This window comes from Protomyctophum bolini (genome assembly GCF_963924005.1).
Source record: "Protomyctophum bolini genome assembly, chromosome: 12".
NCBI lineage: Eukaryota > Metazoa > Chordata > Actinopteri > Myctophiformes > Myctophidae > Protomyctophum > Protomyctophum bolini.
In genome coordinates, this window is record NC_137873.1 from 5,854,649 (window position 1) to 5,874,020 (window position 19,372).

At 44.8% G+C, this 19,372-nt stretch overlaps 1 protein-coding gene across 1 annotated transcript in view; it reads right to left on the minus strand.

Annotated features, from left to right (window-relative positions):
* LOC308325437 (contactin-associated protein-like 4) overlaps positions 1 to 19,372 on the minus strand; it is a gene marked incomplete at both ends in the record, with an annotated part of 161,283 nt that overhangs the window by 24,964 nt on the left and 116,947 nt on the right. Inside the window, 6 exons of the mRNA XM_080777929.1 lie at positions 9,318 to 9,536; positions 11,567 to 11,737; positions 13,937 to 14,064; positions 15,966 to 16,128; positions 17,019 to 17,216; positions 18,040 to 18,159. Coding sequence (XP_080634055.1) covers positions 9,318 to 9,536; positions 11,567 to 11,737; positions 13,937 to 14,064; positions 15,966 to 16,128; positions 17,019 to 17,216; positions 18,040 to 18,159 — 999 coding nt within the window. The remainder of the gene's footprint in view (positions 1 to 9,317; positions 9,537 to 11,566; positions 11,738 to 13,936; positions 14,065 to 15,965; positions 16,129 to 17,018; positions 17,217 to 18,039; positions 18,160 to 19,372) is intronic.

A 19,372-nucleotide genomic window follows, 5' to 3' on the forward strand; every position in this document is an offset into this window, starting at 1 on the left:
TATTCTGGACAAAGCTTTAAGCGGTTAAACTGCCCCCCCAGGGCTCTGTACTAGGTCTGTACTGTTTTTTTTGTTTCCATCAACACCACACTAACCTCTTCACCGAAAATAGCTGATCTACAAGCTCACAAATAGTGTTGTGCTGTGATGCGCTGTGAGCTATACGTTTGCTTTTTATTTTTCAAGATTTATTTTGTTTTGATACAAGAGATTTGTGCAGGGGATTATTAAAAGCAAATATCTCAAAATGTGTCAACATTGGACGTTGTTGGACAACATGCCCAACGGTGTGTGTTTGCTCACAACGCAATGAAACAGATCCTCCTCGCGACTTACAGCGTCAAAGCAGAAGCGGCATAATTAAGCTACCGATTTGGGACATAAATATATCAAAGACACCTTCAAAGGCATGTGTGCGTTCGCGTGCGTGCCTGCCTGCCTGGAAACACACACAAACAACTCCTCCTCCCACCACAGGAGGCAGCGCTGCACGGAGAACGAGAACGTCCCACCGGGGGGAGGAAGTCATTCTTCTTCAGCCTTCTCGACTCGACTGACTCTGAGCGAACGATAACGAGGGTGAGGCTTAACCCATTCTGACCTGAGATCAGATTCATACGAGGTTTCCACTGGACACACAAACTGGTAACTGATTAACCCATTCTGACCTGAGATCAGATTCATACGAGGTTTCCACTGGACACACACACTGGTAACTGATTAACCCATTCTGACCTGAGATCAGATTCATACGAGGTTTCCACTGGACACACACTGGTAACTGATTAACCCATTTAGGACTGACAGGCCCTGCAGATTCTACTAAACGTCTTCTAAATCACACTGAAAAACCCTATGTTTCTATGTGTCAGTGATTCTCAAACTATTTAATGTCAAGGACCCCCAAAATTAGATGTAATTGGCCGCCCACGCCCATCTGAAAATATGTTGTTCCAGGGACCCCCCCCCCCCCCCCCACCACCCCCACCAGAAACAAAGATATGAGTCGAAAACGTTCACTGTGAAAGAATATTCTAAGATTTGGCAGCACATTTTCATGATTTCTCAAAAATAGCAGATCTACAAACTCGTAGCGCGGCACTTGGTGCCACGCTACGAGCTTGTAGATCTGCTATTTTTCAACAGCTAAAGTTTAAGACAATTGGTTAAAGTTGTCATAGACGCTAACGCGTGCACACAGGTGCGAGCGTTCCTCGTCCTATAAGCGGGTTATGAGCTTGTCCCCGACGCGCACAGCGTCAGATACCGCGGTGGCACTAACCGCTAACCGCTAACTAAAGCACATGTGGCACCGCTCATGCTATGGAGCACCGCGAGCGCTATACCTATAGCGGCCCAGCGAGGCGGAGATCAAAGGGAACATCAAAGGCAATGTCTATAGGTATTTATACTGTACAGAGAGTGAGTGGGAGATTCCAAATATACACACATCGTGATTTGTTTTGCTGAAAGTTGAACGCCTGGAGAGTTTGACGAGATACTGTATGCATAAATACTGTACTCAGGGGGTGTGCATTAGCTTACAGTTATACAGTTGCGACCTACATTTCGTCGCGTGTGGCTCATGAGAATTATAAGCTTCACATGCTTTCAGAATGATGGAGCGTGTATGAAAGGTGTATGAATGTGTGGGTGAATGTAATGCACAATCTATGTAAAGGTGTGTGAATGTGTGTGTGAATGGGTGAATGTAATGCACAATCTATGTAAAGGTGTGTGAATGTGTGTGTGAATGGGTGAATGTAATGCACAATCTATGTAAAGGTGTGTGAATGTGTGTGTGAATGGGTGAATGTAATGCACAATCTATGTAAAGGTGTGTGAATGTGTGTGTGAATGGGTGAATGTAATGCACAATCTATGTAAAGGTGTGTGAATGTGTGTGAATGGGTGAATGTAATGCACAATCTATGTAAAGGTGTGTGAATGTGTGTGAATGGGTGAATGTAATGCACAATCTATGTAAAGGTGTATGAATGTGTGTGTGTGTGTGTGTGTGTGTGTGTGTGATTGGGTGAATGTAATGCACAATCTATGTAAAGGTGTGTGAATGTGTGTGAATGGGTGAATGTAATGCACAATCTATGTAAAGGTGTATGAATGTGTGTGTGTGTGTGTGTGTGTGTGTGTGATTGGGTGAATGTAATGCACAATCTATGTAAAGGTGTGTGAATGTGTGTGAATGGGTGAATGTAATGCACAATCTATGTAAAGGTGTATGAATGTGTGTGTGTGTGTGTGTGTGTGTGTGTGTGTGTGTGATTGGGTGAATGTAATGCACAATCTATGTAAAGGTGTGTGAATGTGTGTGTGAATGGGTGAATGTAATGCACAATCTATGTAAAGGTGTGTGAATGTGTGTGTGAATGGGTGAATGTAATGCACAATCTATGTAAAGGTGTGTGAATGTGTGTGTGAATGGGTGAATGTAATGCACAATCTATGTAAAGGTGTATGAATGTGTGTGTGTGAATGGGTGAATGTAATGCACAATCTATGTAAAGGTGTGTGAATGTGTGTGTGAATGGGTGAATATATATGCACAATCTATGTAAAGGTGTATGAATGTGTGTGTGAACGGGTGAATGTAATGCACAATCTATGTAAAGGTGTATGAATGTGTGTGTGAATGGGTAAATGTAATGCACAATCTATGTAACGGTGTGTGAATGTGTGTGTGAATGGGTAAATGTAATGCACAATCTATGTAACGGTGTGTGAATGTGTGTTTGTTTGTGTGAATGTATATCCACAATCTAAAGCGCTTTGCTCTGCAAGACATTACTTATATATCTCCAAAACTGGCGGGTCAAACTGAACAACCAATATGTCAATTTGAAGCTATATGATTTCCCTGATTTCATATAATGACATGGAAAAACGATCGAAAAATTCAAAAAGATCCAATGGCATCCGTCCCTCCATTTGGCCACGTAATGATGTTATTGAATTGTCCTCGTTGGGGAGGAGAATCATCGTACACTGCAGTGTAGTTGCTATGCGTGATAAAAACATAACGTTGCACGGTGCCGGATGGTGTCCTGCAGTCCCGCGGGCCTGTTATCGGACATCAGCACATGGACGTTCAAAAATGCGATGCCTCAGCATTCTGCTATACGTTTGTGACGATAAGATAATAATAATAATAATAATAATAATAATATAATATAAGCCTGAGGTAAATGTTAAACAGGATGATCTCTCTCCGTACCGGAACGGTGGGAGAGAAAAAAAGGCTGACGGCGCTTCCTTCCTTCCTTGCCTGCCTGGCTGGCTATTCAGAGAGGATTATTGGCTAAACATATTCGATATTCATGTATGAAAAATATGCACCTTCGGCGTGCACGAGCAATATAGAAATACTCTGTTCCTGTTCAGTGGAGGCCCCCCTGAGGGTAGAGGCAACTGGCCATGGCCTCCTATACGGGTAGTTTTGTTTTCCCTCCAAAATGTTTGTTTACTTGCTACGGAATTACCTCCATAATATTTGCACGTGGATCAAGCCTGGTGGATGAGATATGATACGATACGATATGATACGATAGCAGCGATGGATTTCTCTGCTGTCGTGTATATTTTCCCACAGCACAACAAACAGTAGTAAGTGAGTAGTAGTAGTATAGAGTGAAATGATATGCCGCGGATGAGAGAAAAAACCCAACAAAGACAATAATTGTAGACGGTTTGCTATGTGGGAGTTCAGGTGAAGGGCACAGAGTCTGGATCAGCAGAGCAGACTGTCTCCATGCAGTCCAAGGCAGCGAAACTAATGGACAAATATTATCTCAGGAGCTTTGCAAGGACACGCATCAATTATCAGCTGCACTGTAAATGTAAAACGTCTGCACGCACACACACGCACGCACGCATGCGCACAGACGCACACACACACACACACGCACGCACGCATGCGCACAGACGCACACACACACACACACACACGCACGCACGCATGCGCACAGACGCACACACACACGTCTCCAGTAGTGTATGTGTGAGCCATGCTATCAATGTCCCCTGGTTGTGTGTGACTGCGTATCGCATCGGGTCAGTGTCAGGAAAGCGTGGACTCAGCACCCCTCCAACACTGCTGAGCAGCCAATAGCAGAGCGGCGCCTGTGGGAAATGGCCCATCGTGGCGTCCAGCCAATAGCAGAGCGGCGCCTGTAGGGAAATGGCCCACCGTGGCGTCCAGCCAATAGCAGTTTAATAACACTTTCAAGGCAAATCATTCCGTGTCTTAGTGAGGTCTCTCAGTCAGAAACACTGATGGCCGTGGGATACGGGACCGAGGATACGTCCCACCATGGTGCATCCATGCGATGCATTTTGGTTCTTAGTTACAAAAAAAGGGGTTCTCATCCTGGATGGATTGTAAAAGTAGCAATACTGCAATTTAGAAACTATAGAAAAGGTCTGGTAATAAAAATGTATACTAAGCATATTTTGCACACATGTACAAAATATGCTTAGCAAACGCAAAAGTATATGTCAGATATGCATTATAAATCGTTTGAAAATGGCGTTGTGTCCGGTCAGTACTTCATTATGTTGGATGAGGTCCTACCTTGAAGGTATAGAGAACAAATGGTTCTTACCTGCTGTCCTAATAAATATTGGTACTCTAGCTATTGGTGTGTGCGGCCACCTTCTTGTTTATTCAAGATCTCCTCTACAGAGAACAAATGGTTGACATAAATGGAACCATGTCCTCCCCCCTCCCAGTGAACTGTGTGGTTCCCCAAGGAAGCATATTGGGGCCATTACTCTTCCTACTATACAATACATTAACGACATGAGCGCTGCATGTAACTGCAAGTTGTTCTTGTTTGCCGATGACTCAGCACTCAGCACTCCTGATTTCGGGAGAAACAAAGCGCAGGTTGAGGAGGATCTTAGTATACAGAACTCAACAAAATACGAACCTTGGCTTACCGATGACTGAACCCAATATGCAAGCCACAAAACAGGAAGGTTCAAAATCTAAGTATTTATTTATACCCAAGGCAGATAAGGGACACAAACAAAAAGGTATAGCTGTAAGCTATAGCTCAGGAAAAACTCAGGAGAAAACATTTCAAAAGTACAAAGAAAACTAGGAATCCAAAAAGGAACTCTAGAGTTCAAGGCAGTAAACCAAAAGGCTACAGAGTACAAGGCAGTAAAACATAGTCCAAAAATCAAACCTTTCGAGAAGACAGTGGGGGAGACAGACCCTAACACTGAGTAGGACAAATGTAGATGACTTTAAGGTCCGTGTCGATGACATAGCAAAGTAGAGGTCACATATCTAGGATGTATCCTTGCCAATAAACTGACAGGAGATAGCATGGCATCAAGGGGTGATCAAAAGAATGAATCAAAAGGACAAGATTCTTGGGCAGAAGGGCCCTCATAGGACCTTAGCTGGTGCCCTCATACTGCCCATTGTTTGACTATGCTTGTACGTCCTGGTTCCCTAACACCTCAATGGCACAGAAAACCAAGCTTCAAACTTCTCCAAACAAACCAATCCGACTTCTTCTCCACCTAGGGCCCATGACCCACCTATATATGCGGAGCATTTTGACAGCATAGGCTGGCTCAGGGTGGAAGACAGAGTCAAGCAGTTGAAGATGGGCCTGACTTTCCAAATTGTAAATGCAACTTTACCCTCCATGCCCTCAGTACCCATGACTTACTTGACTAATTACTTTAAAAAAAAGTGAGCAACACCCACAGCCATAAAACTAGAGGGAGCGAGTGAACAACGATCTGGTGCCACCCATTTATAAAACAATATGCAGGGCAAGTTCACCTTCCAAAGCACTGCTACCCAGGTGTGGAATGCCAAACAAATCACTGGCTTCCTTCAAGACAGGCCTAAAAATTCACCTGTCAGCAGGTCAAAGGGAGAGGAGGTGATCGCCCCAGCCTCTTTGTGCGAATAATAATAATATAAATATAAATATAATAATAATAATCCTTCGTCCCCAACCTGTGCATACTGTACACATTTCATGTTTAGAGGAAATGTATATGTTGCTTTAAATTATCATTGTTATATCACTTACTGTTACTGTGTTAACTTATTATTCATGTCATGTGTGAGTGGATGGAACCCGAATGGAAACAAGGCCGCAAGGTCTTTCTCCCGTGAAATCCTTTTTTGGACAAAAATGCCTGACTGTACATTGTGCCGTTTGCATTTATGTTGCCTAATAAAATATTCAATCAATCAATCAATCAGCTCAGTCGGTAGAGCTCTCGCCTTCGGACCACAAGTTCATGGTTCGATCCCGGGCACCGCCAACTCAGCGTATGAGTAGCCCGGCTTGGGTGCAGCAAGTCGTGCGGGAAGTACTGGGTGGGAGCTAGGGGTCTAGTGCATTGTTACGGGGACAGACTCCATCTCCCAGGGGTCTAGTGCATTGTTACGGGGACAGACTCCATCTCCCAGGGGTCTAGTGCATTGTTACGGGGACAGACTCCATCTCCCAGGGGTCTAGTGCATTGTTACGGGGACAGACTACATCTCCCAGGGGTCTAGTGCATTGTTACGGAGACAGACTACATATCCCAGAGGTCTAGTGCATTGTAACGGGGACAGACTCCATCTCCCAGAGGTCTAGTGCATTGTAACGGGGACAGACTCCATCTCCCAGAGGTCTAGTGCATTGTAACAGGGACAGACTCCATCTCCCAGAGGTCTAGTGCATTGTTACGGGGATAGACTCCATCTCCCAGGGGTCTAGTGCATTGTAACAGCGACAGACTCCATCTCCCAGAGGTCTAGTGCATTGTTACGGGGATAGACTCCATCTCCCAGGGGTCTAGTGCATTGTAACAGCGACAGACTCCATCTCCCAGGGGTCTAGTGCATTGTTACGGGGACAGACTACATCTCCCAGGGGTCTAGTGCATTGTTACGGGGACAGACTCCATCTCCCAGGGGTCTAGTGCATTGTTACGGGGACAGACTCCATCTCCCAGGGGTCGAGTGCATTGTTACGGGGACAGACTCCATCTCCCAGGGGTCTAGTGCATTGTTACGGGGACAGACTCCATCTCCCAGGGGTCTAGTGCATTGTTACGGGGACAGACTCCATCTCCCAGGGGTCTAGTGCATTGTTACGGGGACAGACTCCATCTCCCAGGGGTCTAGTCTAGTGCATCGCAAGACTGGAATCGCAAGCTGTGAAAGAGGAGAGAGAGAGAGAGAGAAGCTACTTCACCAGCAGCACCTACAAAACCACATAGCAAGAAATCCCAACTCGGCTCATCTACTGACTGTGCAATATGGCAGGCTTAGTCCGATATGGCAGGTTTAGCAAATAGGAAATAGCCCAGGATAGGATATATCTATCCTTTTCTTCTTCAAGAGGTTCAAGCCCAGGCCAACTAACTGTACTTTCTTTCCCTCCTCCTCCTCCTATATGCAATTGGATTTGGATTCCGAGCGTGGAAGACAAGCGCGTATGAGGCTCTGGAGGAAAATGGTATCGCACGCACGAACGCACGCACGCACGCACGTATACGCACACAGGCAGGCATGCACGCACATAACAGATTGAATTGCAGCACAGCAGCTCCTGTGAGAATGAAAACAAGCGATGCATCGACTTTCACAACGTTGCGTTGTATTCATTACACCTGCTCTATGGATTCAGCTCCTGTCAGTCGGAGATGTATAAAGCTTCACAGACAGATGCTTTGAACTCTGTACCACACACTGTACCACACACTGTACCACACACTGTATCACACACACTGTACCACACACTGTACCACACACACTGTACCACACACACTGTACCACACACTGTACCACACACTGTACCACACACTGTACCACACACTGTATCACACACACTGTACCACACACTGTACCACACACTGTACCACACACTGTATCACACACACTGTACCACACACTGTACCACACACTGTACCACACACACTGTACCATACACTGCCTGCAGGCTGGTATTGTATACTATAGCAATGTATCCACGTGTTTCCCCGCCAAGGCAATGGGGCTATACTTTTTTCAGAAAATTGTCATGACGTACGAGTCATTTTGTAGAAGCTCAAGTCTCATTGGGATAATGGAGTAATGCTCTCAACAACCACACATATTTCCACAAGCTTACGATGATGATGATGATGATGATGGCGACAGTGCCAGAAGAGACAGACTGGTAGGAAGTATATTTCTGACAGAGTTTACAGTACGTGGAGTATACAGTTCTGTTGCCGCCGCGGGACAGAATGAAATCATCCAGGTGGAAACAAGATCTAATTCCTGTCAACAGCTGGAAGTGATGAAGAGACTCATTTCCTTAAAGGTCCCTGAAGTGTTTTTTGTTGAAGAAGGTGTGCAACTGTGAGCGCGTGAAGAGACATGGGGGGAGAGAGAGAGAGAGAGAGAGAGAGAGAGAGAGAGAGCGAGCTACCAAGACATCAGAGACACACGTACTTCCCACAGATTACACAGACCCAAAGTGAGTTTGAAACTATGACCAACGACTAAAAACTTCCATACATTTTGGGAGAAATACAACAAATGTTCCAAACACACAGTGGCAAGATGTGTGAACTGTTGCAACAAAATAAGGTTTAGCCAATGGAATAGAGGGTATTATGCGCATGCTTAAAGTGAACGGCACATCGAGTGGAAAATCGAGTGGCAAAGCAACCGGCTAAAAGTGAGTTTAACATTGTTTAACGTTGTTTAATGCAATCAGATACAGGACTTTTCCGTTTGGAATGTATGGGGCTGTCAAGGCACAGAAAGTAGTTTTTTTGCCACTCAGTAGCAGTTTCTGCATAACTTCCGGGTTTGATGATGATGTCACGCGCAAACCCTCTATTGAGCGTCGCAGTCCCTGCCCCTTTCAGAACGACGAGTGGCCCAGGAAATAAATCCCAATGCATTTTTCCCATAGGCTTTTCTTAAAGTATTTATTTAAAGACGGTTACGCCGCGGACAAAGCAATGTTTTGGGCCGATCAAATAATTTATAGGAAGAAAAACAAAACAGATAGTGTTGTCTCCAGCCTTTATTTTCTTCTTTGTAATGATTTGATCGGCCCAAAACATTGTGTTCATTGTCATGATTTGTCACGATCCGAGTTGGCTTTGTCCGCGGCGTAACCGTCATTAAATAAATACTTTAAGAAATGCCTTTGAGGAAAATGAACGGCGATTTCTTTTCCGGGTCTCTCGAGGGGGCGGGACTGCGACGCTCTATACAACCACCCTAAGGACTATTATATGTAACTCTCTCTCTCTCTCTCTCTCTCTCTCTCTCTCACCTATGAAGAGCTGGCTGTTGAGCGTCAGGTGCGTGTGTCCGTCGGGCGGGGCCTCCAGCGTGGCGGGGGGGAGGCGGTCCACCTGAAGCCACGCCTCCTTGACGTTGCGCTCCGCCCTCACGGCGTGCCAGCGCTCGTCGTTGAGGGGCGCGGCGGACGCCACGCGCACGCCCGCCGGCCCGTTGCCCACGTCGAAGGAGAACAGCACCTCTGTGGGGGCTGGGAGGGGGGGAGGGAGAGAGAGATTTATTTTTATTATTTTTATTTTTATCCCACGATTTTGTAACCCATTTTTCACCCCTGTGTCAATCATGTAATGTGATCCTGGGCTCTACACACCCTCCACCTTAACCTAGTCCCCATATATGGGGGACAAGGGGAGAGCAACGGACTTGAACTCATGCTTCCTTCATGCCTGAGTGTCCAAGTTGCTCCTTTACAACCTGACAGGGGGGAGTTTCCCTGGTTGGACGTCGTAGCGCGTGGAAGGAACACGTTATTCCGACCAGTTCCTTTCCCCTCCATCAGGCGCCCCGGCTGGCCAGGGGGAGGCAGTTTAGTGACCAGGATTCACGATTTCTTTCAAAAAATAGCAGACCTATACAAGCTCATAGCGCGGCACCGAGTGCCAGAGAGAAAGAATGTTGATTTTGTCGACTAAAAGTATGACGACAAAACTCTGATGCTGGCCTTCAAAGCAACCAAAGGTAGGCATGGCTCCCCCATATCTTGGCAAGTCTGATCGAACCCTCCAAACGCACTCAGATCAGCCGACGCAGGGAAGCTGGAAGTACCTCCACTATAAAATCGATTCAATTCTTCATAAAAAATAAAGCTTCTAATATATTATTTAGTTTATTTAACTCTGATGCTGGCCTTCAAAGCAACCAAAGGTAGGCATGGCTCCCCCATATCTTGGCAAGTCTGATCGAACCCTCCAAACGCACTCAGATCAGCCGACGCAGGGAAGCTGGAAGTACCTCCACTATAAAATCGATTCAATTCTTCATAAAAAATAAAGCTTCTAATATATTATTTAGGCCCCAAAAATCTATAAAAATCTATATACACGCTGCACAAGGTGCCCTTTTATTTTTCACTTGAGCACCTGTACCTGCCCCTCTAAATGTCTGTCTGTGCACACCACTGGGTATAGCATCCAAACGGTGTGCATGGCCAGATGTTGTTAATTTGACTTAATTGACATCTGGCTGATGTGCCGATGTGTCTTCTTTGGACCGATGACCTCCATGAGCAATTCATTCTGTGTCGACGCGAATGCAAATGAGGTGAATTAAGCCTCTTCATATCAATGGGTTGGTATCGGTAGGGTAACGCTATACGACAGTATAGCCTATTAGCCTCTTCATATCAATGGGTTGGTATACAAGCTCATAGCGCATAGGTCTGCTATTTTTTTTTAAAACATCGTGAAAATGTGGCGCAAACCTTTTGAATATATATTCTTTCACAGCGAACATTTTTTAAGTCAAATCTTTGATTCTGATCGAGGGGTCCCTGGAGGAACAACACAGCATTATGTTATACTTTAGCTATTGAAAATGTACTATGGTGGGAGTAACAGTGTAGGAGCTATCCATGGTGCTGAAGTAACAGTGCGGGAGCTATCCATGGTGCTGAAGTAATAGTGTGGGAGCTATCCATGGTGCTGAAGTGTGTAACACTGTGTAGGAGCTATCCATGGTGCTGAAGTGTGTAACACTGTGTAGGAGCTATCCATGGTGCTGAAGTGTGTAACAATGTAGGAGCTATCCATGGTGCTGAAGTGTGTAACACTGTGTATGAGCTATCCATGGTGCTGAAGTAACAGTGTGGGAGCTATCCATGGCGATGAAGTAATAGTGTAGGAGCTATCCATGGAGCTGAAGTGTGTAACACTGTGTAGGAGCTATCCATGGTGCTGAAGTGTGTAACACTGTGTAGGAGCTATCCATGGTGCTGAAGTGTGTAACACTGTGTAGGAGCTATCCATGGTGCTGAAGTGTGTAACACTGTGTAGGAGCTATCCATGGTGCTGAAGTGTGTAACACTGTGTAGGAGCTATCCATGGTGCTGAAGTGTGTAACAAGCTCAGAGCTTGTAGGTCTGCTATTTTTGAAAAATCGTGAAAATGCGACACAAATCTTGGTCAGGCCTAAATGGGTTATAAGCAGGGGCTGAATGCATAGGGTTAGTATGGAGCTCCATATGGTCGGAATTAGAGATGTCCGGGTTTTATATATACTTACAGCTGAGTTCGATCCGGATGAAGTCCTTGATGCCCAGGTTTTCCAGGAAGACGCCGGAGGCGGCGGTGGTCTTGAACAGGAAGGAGATGTCTGCGCTCAGCTCTCCGTGGAAGGTGGGGAAGTGGAGGTACGACGTGTCCTTGTCAAAGAACGCCGCGTTCCACAGGTTCTCTGGAAGAGGAGAACTCATGGTCATGGTCTTTAAACCCACAGGTTCTCTGGAAGAGGAGACACGTTGGAGGAGAACTCATGGTCTTTAAACCCACAGGTTCTCTGGAAGAGGAGACGCGTTGGAGGAGAACTCATGGTCTTTAAACCCATTAAAGGACCACTTCACCACTTTTCAACCTATCTTCATATAATAGATGGCTCCAAAACTGTGGAATGCACTTCCCATTGCAGTCAGAACTGCAGCATCACTCCAAATCTTCCGCCGTAGTCTGAAAACCCACCTTTTCAGACTCCATCATGGCCCATAGCACTTACCCTACCCCCTTAGATAGCATTTCTGTAGACTTAGATAGCATTTGATACAGACTTATAGCATGTTATGTAGACAGCACTAGAATTGCATTGTATATAGTCATAGCACGCCATAGTACATATGTATAGCATAGTAGTATATATGTATAGTTTCATTATATAGATACCGGTATTCCACTGTTAATTTCTTAGCTTACGCATATTTCATGATAAATGCTTTTATGTGATGTATTCCCATGCTTTTGTTCTTGCTTAATGTAAGTCGCTCTGGATTAAGAGTGTCTGCTAAATGCCTAAATTGTAAATTGTAATAGATCCTCACTAATAATCATGAGGGCATAGGAGTGCTGTGGGCAGTTCAGAAACCGTCCTCCAGTGACATCATCGATGGGGAATACAAGCTAATAGAAACTGCAGGCTTTCTAGTCCTGAAAAGTTGCAATGCGAAAATGGAAGCCATCGTTCTCAAGATAATTAATAATTTAAAAGAAAATCTGCCTAATGATGCCATTTTATCATGATTATTAGTGAGGACCTATTATATGAATATAGGTTGAAAAGTGGTGAAGTGGTCCTTTAAGACCTGGAATACACCCGCGTCACGTTAGCTTTGAACCACTTTAACCCATTCAGGTCGGGAACCCCTTTTGGTGTTTTAAAGCATTATGTTATACTTTTAGCTATTGAAAAATAGCAGATCTACAAGCTCATATAAAGCGCTATGAGCTTGTAGATCTGCTTTTTTTACTGTGAAAATGAGTGCAAATCTTTGAATATATATATTCGTTCACAGCAAACATTTTTTAACTCATATCTTTGATTCTGGGAGGTCCCTGGAAGAACTGTATATTTTCAGATGAGGGTCCGCGGCCAAATACCGATAATTCCGGGGGCCCTTGACATGAATGAGCACCACTGACATAGAAACATAGGTTTTTCAGAATTCGTTTAGGATTTAGAAGAATCTCCTTTTTTTAATGGGCCTCGGTGGGGATAACCGTTGGTTCATACTGTAGCTCCCTGGAAAATATGTTCAGATGGGGGTCCATGGGGGCCAAATGCATAAAAGAACATTAAACACATAATTACTGTATAGTTCCTCTGATCCAAAATGCAACACAAACGATCGATTGATCACACAAATAAACACCGTCTGAAAATGCCTAATGTTAATCTCAGCATAATGTGTTCACTTGTTCATGTAAAAAAAGAAAAAAATCTTTGTACATAATTAAAATGAATATTTCTTGTACATAATTGAGCAATGATTAAACACAACAAACCTCCCGCATTATGACTCACACAAATAATCATGTTTTGAAAGTCGTGCCAGTTTCCAGAAGACTAAATTAAAAAAACATCAAGTAACATGAACGTCATGATTCAAATGATCACAAATCTTTTGATAGATACATAGTTGCTCACTTTCTAGGCATGTAACGATATATCGTAAATCGATATATATCGATATTAATCCTCGATTTTCAAATTTTTAGGAGGGCTAGTGTGTGAGCTAGAAATGTGAGCTTTAGTCATATTCCATCATATTCAAGTGCTTTTGGAGATAAATGATAGTCACTTTCAGTAGTAGAGCACTGTAGAGGGGAGCTGTCTATGACTGTGCCCAGGCACGCGCGCGCGCACCATCTCATATAGACACCTAAACTACTGCAGAGCTGCGGCGACAACGATAATTAAACGAATCACTCCCTCGGCCTAATCGCAGAGTGAAAAAACAATTTAGCGCTGATCGGTCTTTGTGCGTGCAGGCAATTGGTCTGATGCTAGATATGTGGTCGTTCCATTGAGCGGGTGGGGGGGGGGGGGGGGACGACGACATTTCAGAGATGATTGCACATCATTTCAACACCGTAGTCATGGACTTACTGTCTCCATGGCAACTGAGGGGCCCCACCCTGTAGGCGGCTTCTGAACCCGGTCTCTGGACGTCTCCGAGAAACACCGCCCTGACCGGGAGGTCCTCCTTCTGGGTCACCAGGCCTGAGTCATTAGCCCTGGAGGAGGAGGAGGAGGAGGAGAGGAGGAGGAGGAGAGGGAGAAGGGGGAGGAGGAGAGGGAGGAGGAGAAGGAGGAGGAGGACAAGTTTCAGCCCCCCAAATCGATTGCTTTCCTATTCAAAAGTAATGTTTTCACTCTTCTGGATGGCGGCCATCTTGAATTTCGGGGCCAAAAACGAGGTCCTATGATTAAAAGTGTGTCAGATTTGGAATCCGGCATGGTTGACTTGTATGGAAAAGTGTCTTCATACATGATTCTTAGGTCATCTGGATCAAAAGTTAATTTTTGGCTATGGCGCCGGACGCCATTTTGAATTTGGCCCTCTAGCAAAAAAAAAAAATGCCGGGATATTTGAGAGGGACCCTGGGGGCTAAATCTTTTATAAAGGGTCCAAAGAGCACCGAAGTCTGACGTCACTTTCAGTAGAGGGCGTCAGTCCCCAGGTTCATGCATTTGTTTAGTTGCATTTAAATCCCCATTGAGGCGATTTTAGATCGCCTCATATAACAGCTGTGTTTGAAAAATAAACATGTCACCCCGGGGCCCGGCCGCTTCACTCATATGGATATGAAGAATCAACTGACTGAGAGAAAACGCTATTGTTACTGCTGCTGAATTAGTTAGATTTTTCGCTAGAAGCAGACTGTATCATATATGAGTGACTGACTGTTGCAAACGATACAGAGACACCTCCCTGACAATAACGCTGAGACGGCTTGTTTATTTTTGGACCACAACGCTTATAGTAGACGATATTAAGATCACCCCATGTTATTCTCTATATAGAGAAATTACTTCCGCGAACCAGGGGAATCGTCGGGATGAGCGAGTTACGCCAGGACTTCGGTGCTCTATTGAGGTCAAATCAATCATCACACCATCCTTGCCAGAGTTGAGTCACAGAACCTTATAGTCTGTGACTCAACTCTGTGTAAAACAGAGGTGAAAGCAGGCCGCTATACGGTCCAGTACCGCTGAAGAACTGATTGAAGGGACAGCACCAGCAGCCTGCCCAAAAGCCACGCAATGTGGTCACGTCTTATAAACTCTTCTAAATAGCATCTGAAATCGTTCCACGCTTTGAGGGAGGAATTTGCCACCCTGCAGCAAAATGGCTTTTCCAAAAAAACGCTTTGGTTTCTGACAAATTAGACGATACCTTCTGCTGAAGTCTGACCGCGCTGCGGAATGAAAGTCATGCCAAAAGTCAAATGACTGACTGTAGCTCTGTACGAGTCCTGATGTTTTTATTATGCATTATTTTTACAACAATAGATCAAACTACGCACACGACTTCAGTGGATTATTCTGTAAGTGTGTGTGTGTGTGTGCACATTTCCGTTCTTCTGTAAGTGTGTGTGCACATTTCCGTTCTTCTGTAAGTGTGTGTGTGCGTGCACATTTCCGTTCTTCTGTAAGTGTGTGTGCACATTTCCGTTCTTCTGTAAGTGTGTGCGTGCGTGCACATTTCCGTTCTTCTGTAAGTGTGTGTGTGCGTGCACATTTCCGTTCTTCTGTAAGTGTGTGTGTGCGTGCACATTTCCATAGAGGGCAAAAGAACAACCTACACTAGTTCACTACCAAGTATTAAAGGGCCACTTCACGCCTTTTGATCAAATGATGTTTGGGAGACAAGAAACACTTTCCTGGGGGTTTTATGATGTGTAATTGAGCTCACTGCTAAAATCTAAAATATCTAAAACCACATATAACACACGTAAAGACCCACAGGAAAGTAATACAATCTTCTAAAGCTTATTAACATATATAATTTTTTGCAAAAAAGGTGTAGTTTACCTTTAAGTAAACCTTTACACATACATTTCTATATTTCATTATTCATACTTGAAGTATAACGGAACTCCCCCCCCCCCCCACCAACACTGTAAACAGGTACCATTGGTTCCGGTCGGCGTCACAGTTGCAGTAGAGCCTGGGGTCCAGACAGCTGCCCCGCGGGCCACAGGCACACTGACGGCTCCCCGGCTCCGCCCCGGCCCAGTAGGTCTGGAGCCGGCCTTCACCCGGACCCCCGAGCCACCAGCTGAACGGGGACCCCTCTGAGGAGACAGAACAGTTCATGTAGGACCCCCACCCCCACCACACCACCAGCTGAACGGGGACCCCTCTGAGGAGACAGGACAGTTAATGTAGGACCCCCACCCTGAGCCACCAGCTGAACAGGGACCCCTCTGAGGAGACAGGACAGTTAATGTAGGACCCCCACCCTGAGCCACCAGCTGAACAGGGACCCCTCTGAGGAGACAGGACAGTTAATGTAGGACCCCCACCCCCACCACACCACCAGCTGAACGGGGAACAATCTGAAGACACAGTACAGTTAAAGGACCACTTCACCACTTTTCAACCCATCTTCATTTAATAGGTCCTCACGAATAATGATGAAAAAACGGCGCAATAATTTTTTTACTCGGTCTGTGTCTCATATAGGAGGGCTGTGGGCAGTTCAGCAACCGTCTTCCAGTGACATCATCGATGGGGAATACAAGCTAATAGAAACTGCAGGCTTTCTAGTCCTGAAAAGTTGCAATGCGAAAATGGAAGCCATCGTTCTCACGATAATGAAAATCTAAACATTTTTGTAAAGAAAAATCTTGTTTAAAAAAAAATCTGCCTAATGATGATGTCACTGGAAGACGGTTTCTAAACTGCCCACAGCCCTCCTATGAGACACAGACTGAGTAGAAAAAAATCGTGCCATTTTATCATGATTATTAGTGAGGACCTAATATATGAAGATAGGTTGAAAAGTGGTGAAGTGGTCCTTTAAATCCCAAGGCACTTTACATAGATTGCGCATTACATTCACCCATTCACACACACACACACACACACACACACACACACACACACACACACACACACACACACACACACACACACACGTTCGAGTGGGCTTGCACATACGCTTAATAAACATAGGATTTACCTGGCGTGTTGAGGAGACGTGACTGCTTGCAGTGATAGGTCAGTTCTTGTTGGCAGTGCTCCGATTGGTCGATGACGGCGGCCAGCTGCTCCTCATTGGCCGGGTAGTCAAAGTGGGCGGAGTGACCGCCGTGGGGGGAGGGGGGCACCCTGGTCAGCCCAGTGTTGTTGTGCTGAAGCACCGTCCAGGTCTGCTCCTCTGATTGGTGGAGAGACCGTACATCGTTATAGCAGATCTACAAGTCTACATGTCTGCTCCTCTGATTGGTGGAGAGACCGTATGTCTTTATAGCAGATCTACAAGTCTTACATGTCTGCTCCTCTGATTGGTGGACAGACCATATACATCTTTATAGCAGATCTACAAGTCTACATGTCTGCTTCTCTGCATGTAGTTAGGTAAAGTTATAGCTTAAGTTGTGGCAAATCTGCAAAAAAAACGATCTTTCTTCACAGATGTGTTCATAAAGGTGTCTACTATCACAGAAACATTCATTTTGTTCCAACCCAACTCCCTTGGGAGAATTTGTGACAGCTGCTTAAAGTTGGGGTACCATTATCAACCATTATAAGGCAAACAATTCCAAATTTCATTATGCTTTAAGTAGCATGTGACGTGTCAAACTAGGGGGTTTTCATGATGCTGAATCCGTTCCAAGCATGAATTTTGCGGCTATGGGCATTTTTTTATGCAAAAGGCTGTTTTTGTGCAGGATGTCACTCTCCGAAAATACAAAGTAACCCAACACTAAAACATCTCATCTCAGATACAGTGACACATCACTATGACTAAACTAAAATCCCATTCTGCATTCGTGTGTGTGTGTGTGTGTGTGCGTGCGACGTGTGTGTGACGTGCATGCATGCATGAGTGTGTATACAGACAGTATTTGTACACGCGTGCGTGCCAGACGGTGTGTTATATACTGTACCCGTCATGTTACAGTAGACCAGCTGAGGTGTGTTATATACCGTACCCGTCATGTTACAGTAGACCAGCTGAGGTGTGTTATATACCGTACCCGTCATGTTACAGTAGACCAGCAGAGGGGGGAGCTCTCCGCTGCCGTCCACATCGATGTGATAAAGACCTGACGCGTTGCCGTGGTGCTTGTAGGCCTCACAGGACTGCTCGTGTACCGCTGAGGACCAGAAGAAACCCTCATTCTATATCGTCATGCCTTTTAAAGTATATCATTCCAATAAAGTATACTAACTTTTATATAAGTGAAAAGGAGGCAGGTATGTGTAACTGACCTGAGTGCTATGTGTCACGAATATTAAAGCTGGCTGACTGACTTGATTGAAATATTTATTAACAGTTTGCAGAATTACAGTACATTTCAAGCACAAACTCAATACAGAGACTGTTAACTGTGAGTGGACGACCCAATTAAGCGTTATACACTCGTTTACAACAGGGTCCACATTGTTCAATTCATCAAAACATTTAGAGACATATACAAATAGACACTTCTATGTAGTTAAAGAACAGAACAGGAATTCATCATATAGGAAGCAAAAAGGGAAAAGATACATATACAGTGAGGGGAAAGGGGGGTGGGGGGGATTCAGATTTTACAGAGGCCAGTTTCGAATTGCAGCCATCCGTATAGGTGCCCTTTGAGAGCGGTTTTGAAGGAGTCAAGGGATTCACATGTCTTAATGACTGTTGGTAGGGCGTTCCACATTTTGGTGGCATAGGAGCGAAAATAATTTAGTCCCTTGTTTGTGCCGAATCTGGGTTGTACATGGTTTGTTGCACTCCCTCTGGTGTTGTGGGTGTGGACTGACTGACTGACTGACTCTTTTGTTGAAACAAACACACTTGCCTGGCAATCAGTCCCTGAATGTTGTACAAATAGCGATTCCATTAATGCTTTCCCAGCAGCACAGGCATCTCCATTATCCCACAGCCGGCAATGTGCAATTTCACATTCTCACTCAACTCAAATCAACAACCCTGTTTCATCCATACATCTATTACAGCTCCCTAACATCTTCGTAACCATCATGATGATGATGATGATTGATGGCGAGTGATATCATTCATGTTATTGTTGCTCAAATGGTGCAGTTCTTCTTGTATTAATATATTTTTATTTCAAGGCCTTTGTTTAGAAATAAAGTTTATTTTTGACGGGCGCTATAGCCCCTCCTATATACAGGTTTAATGTTTGTTTTACATCACCATGTTGTAAGATGATGAGAACGCCCCTCACTTCACACGGGTGTGATTTTTTTATTATCATACATGACATTTCACCCGTCAGGCCTTCGTGGCCCTCCCTGTCTCGGATTTATTTTTATTTTATATTTTAGTTGACACAGTGATGATGTTCGCCTGTCACTCCA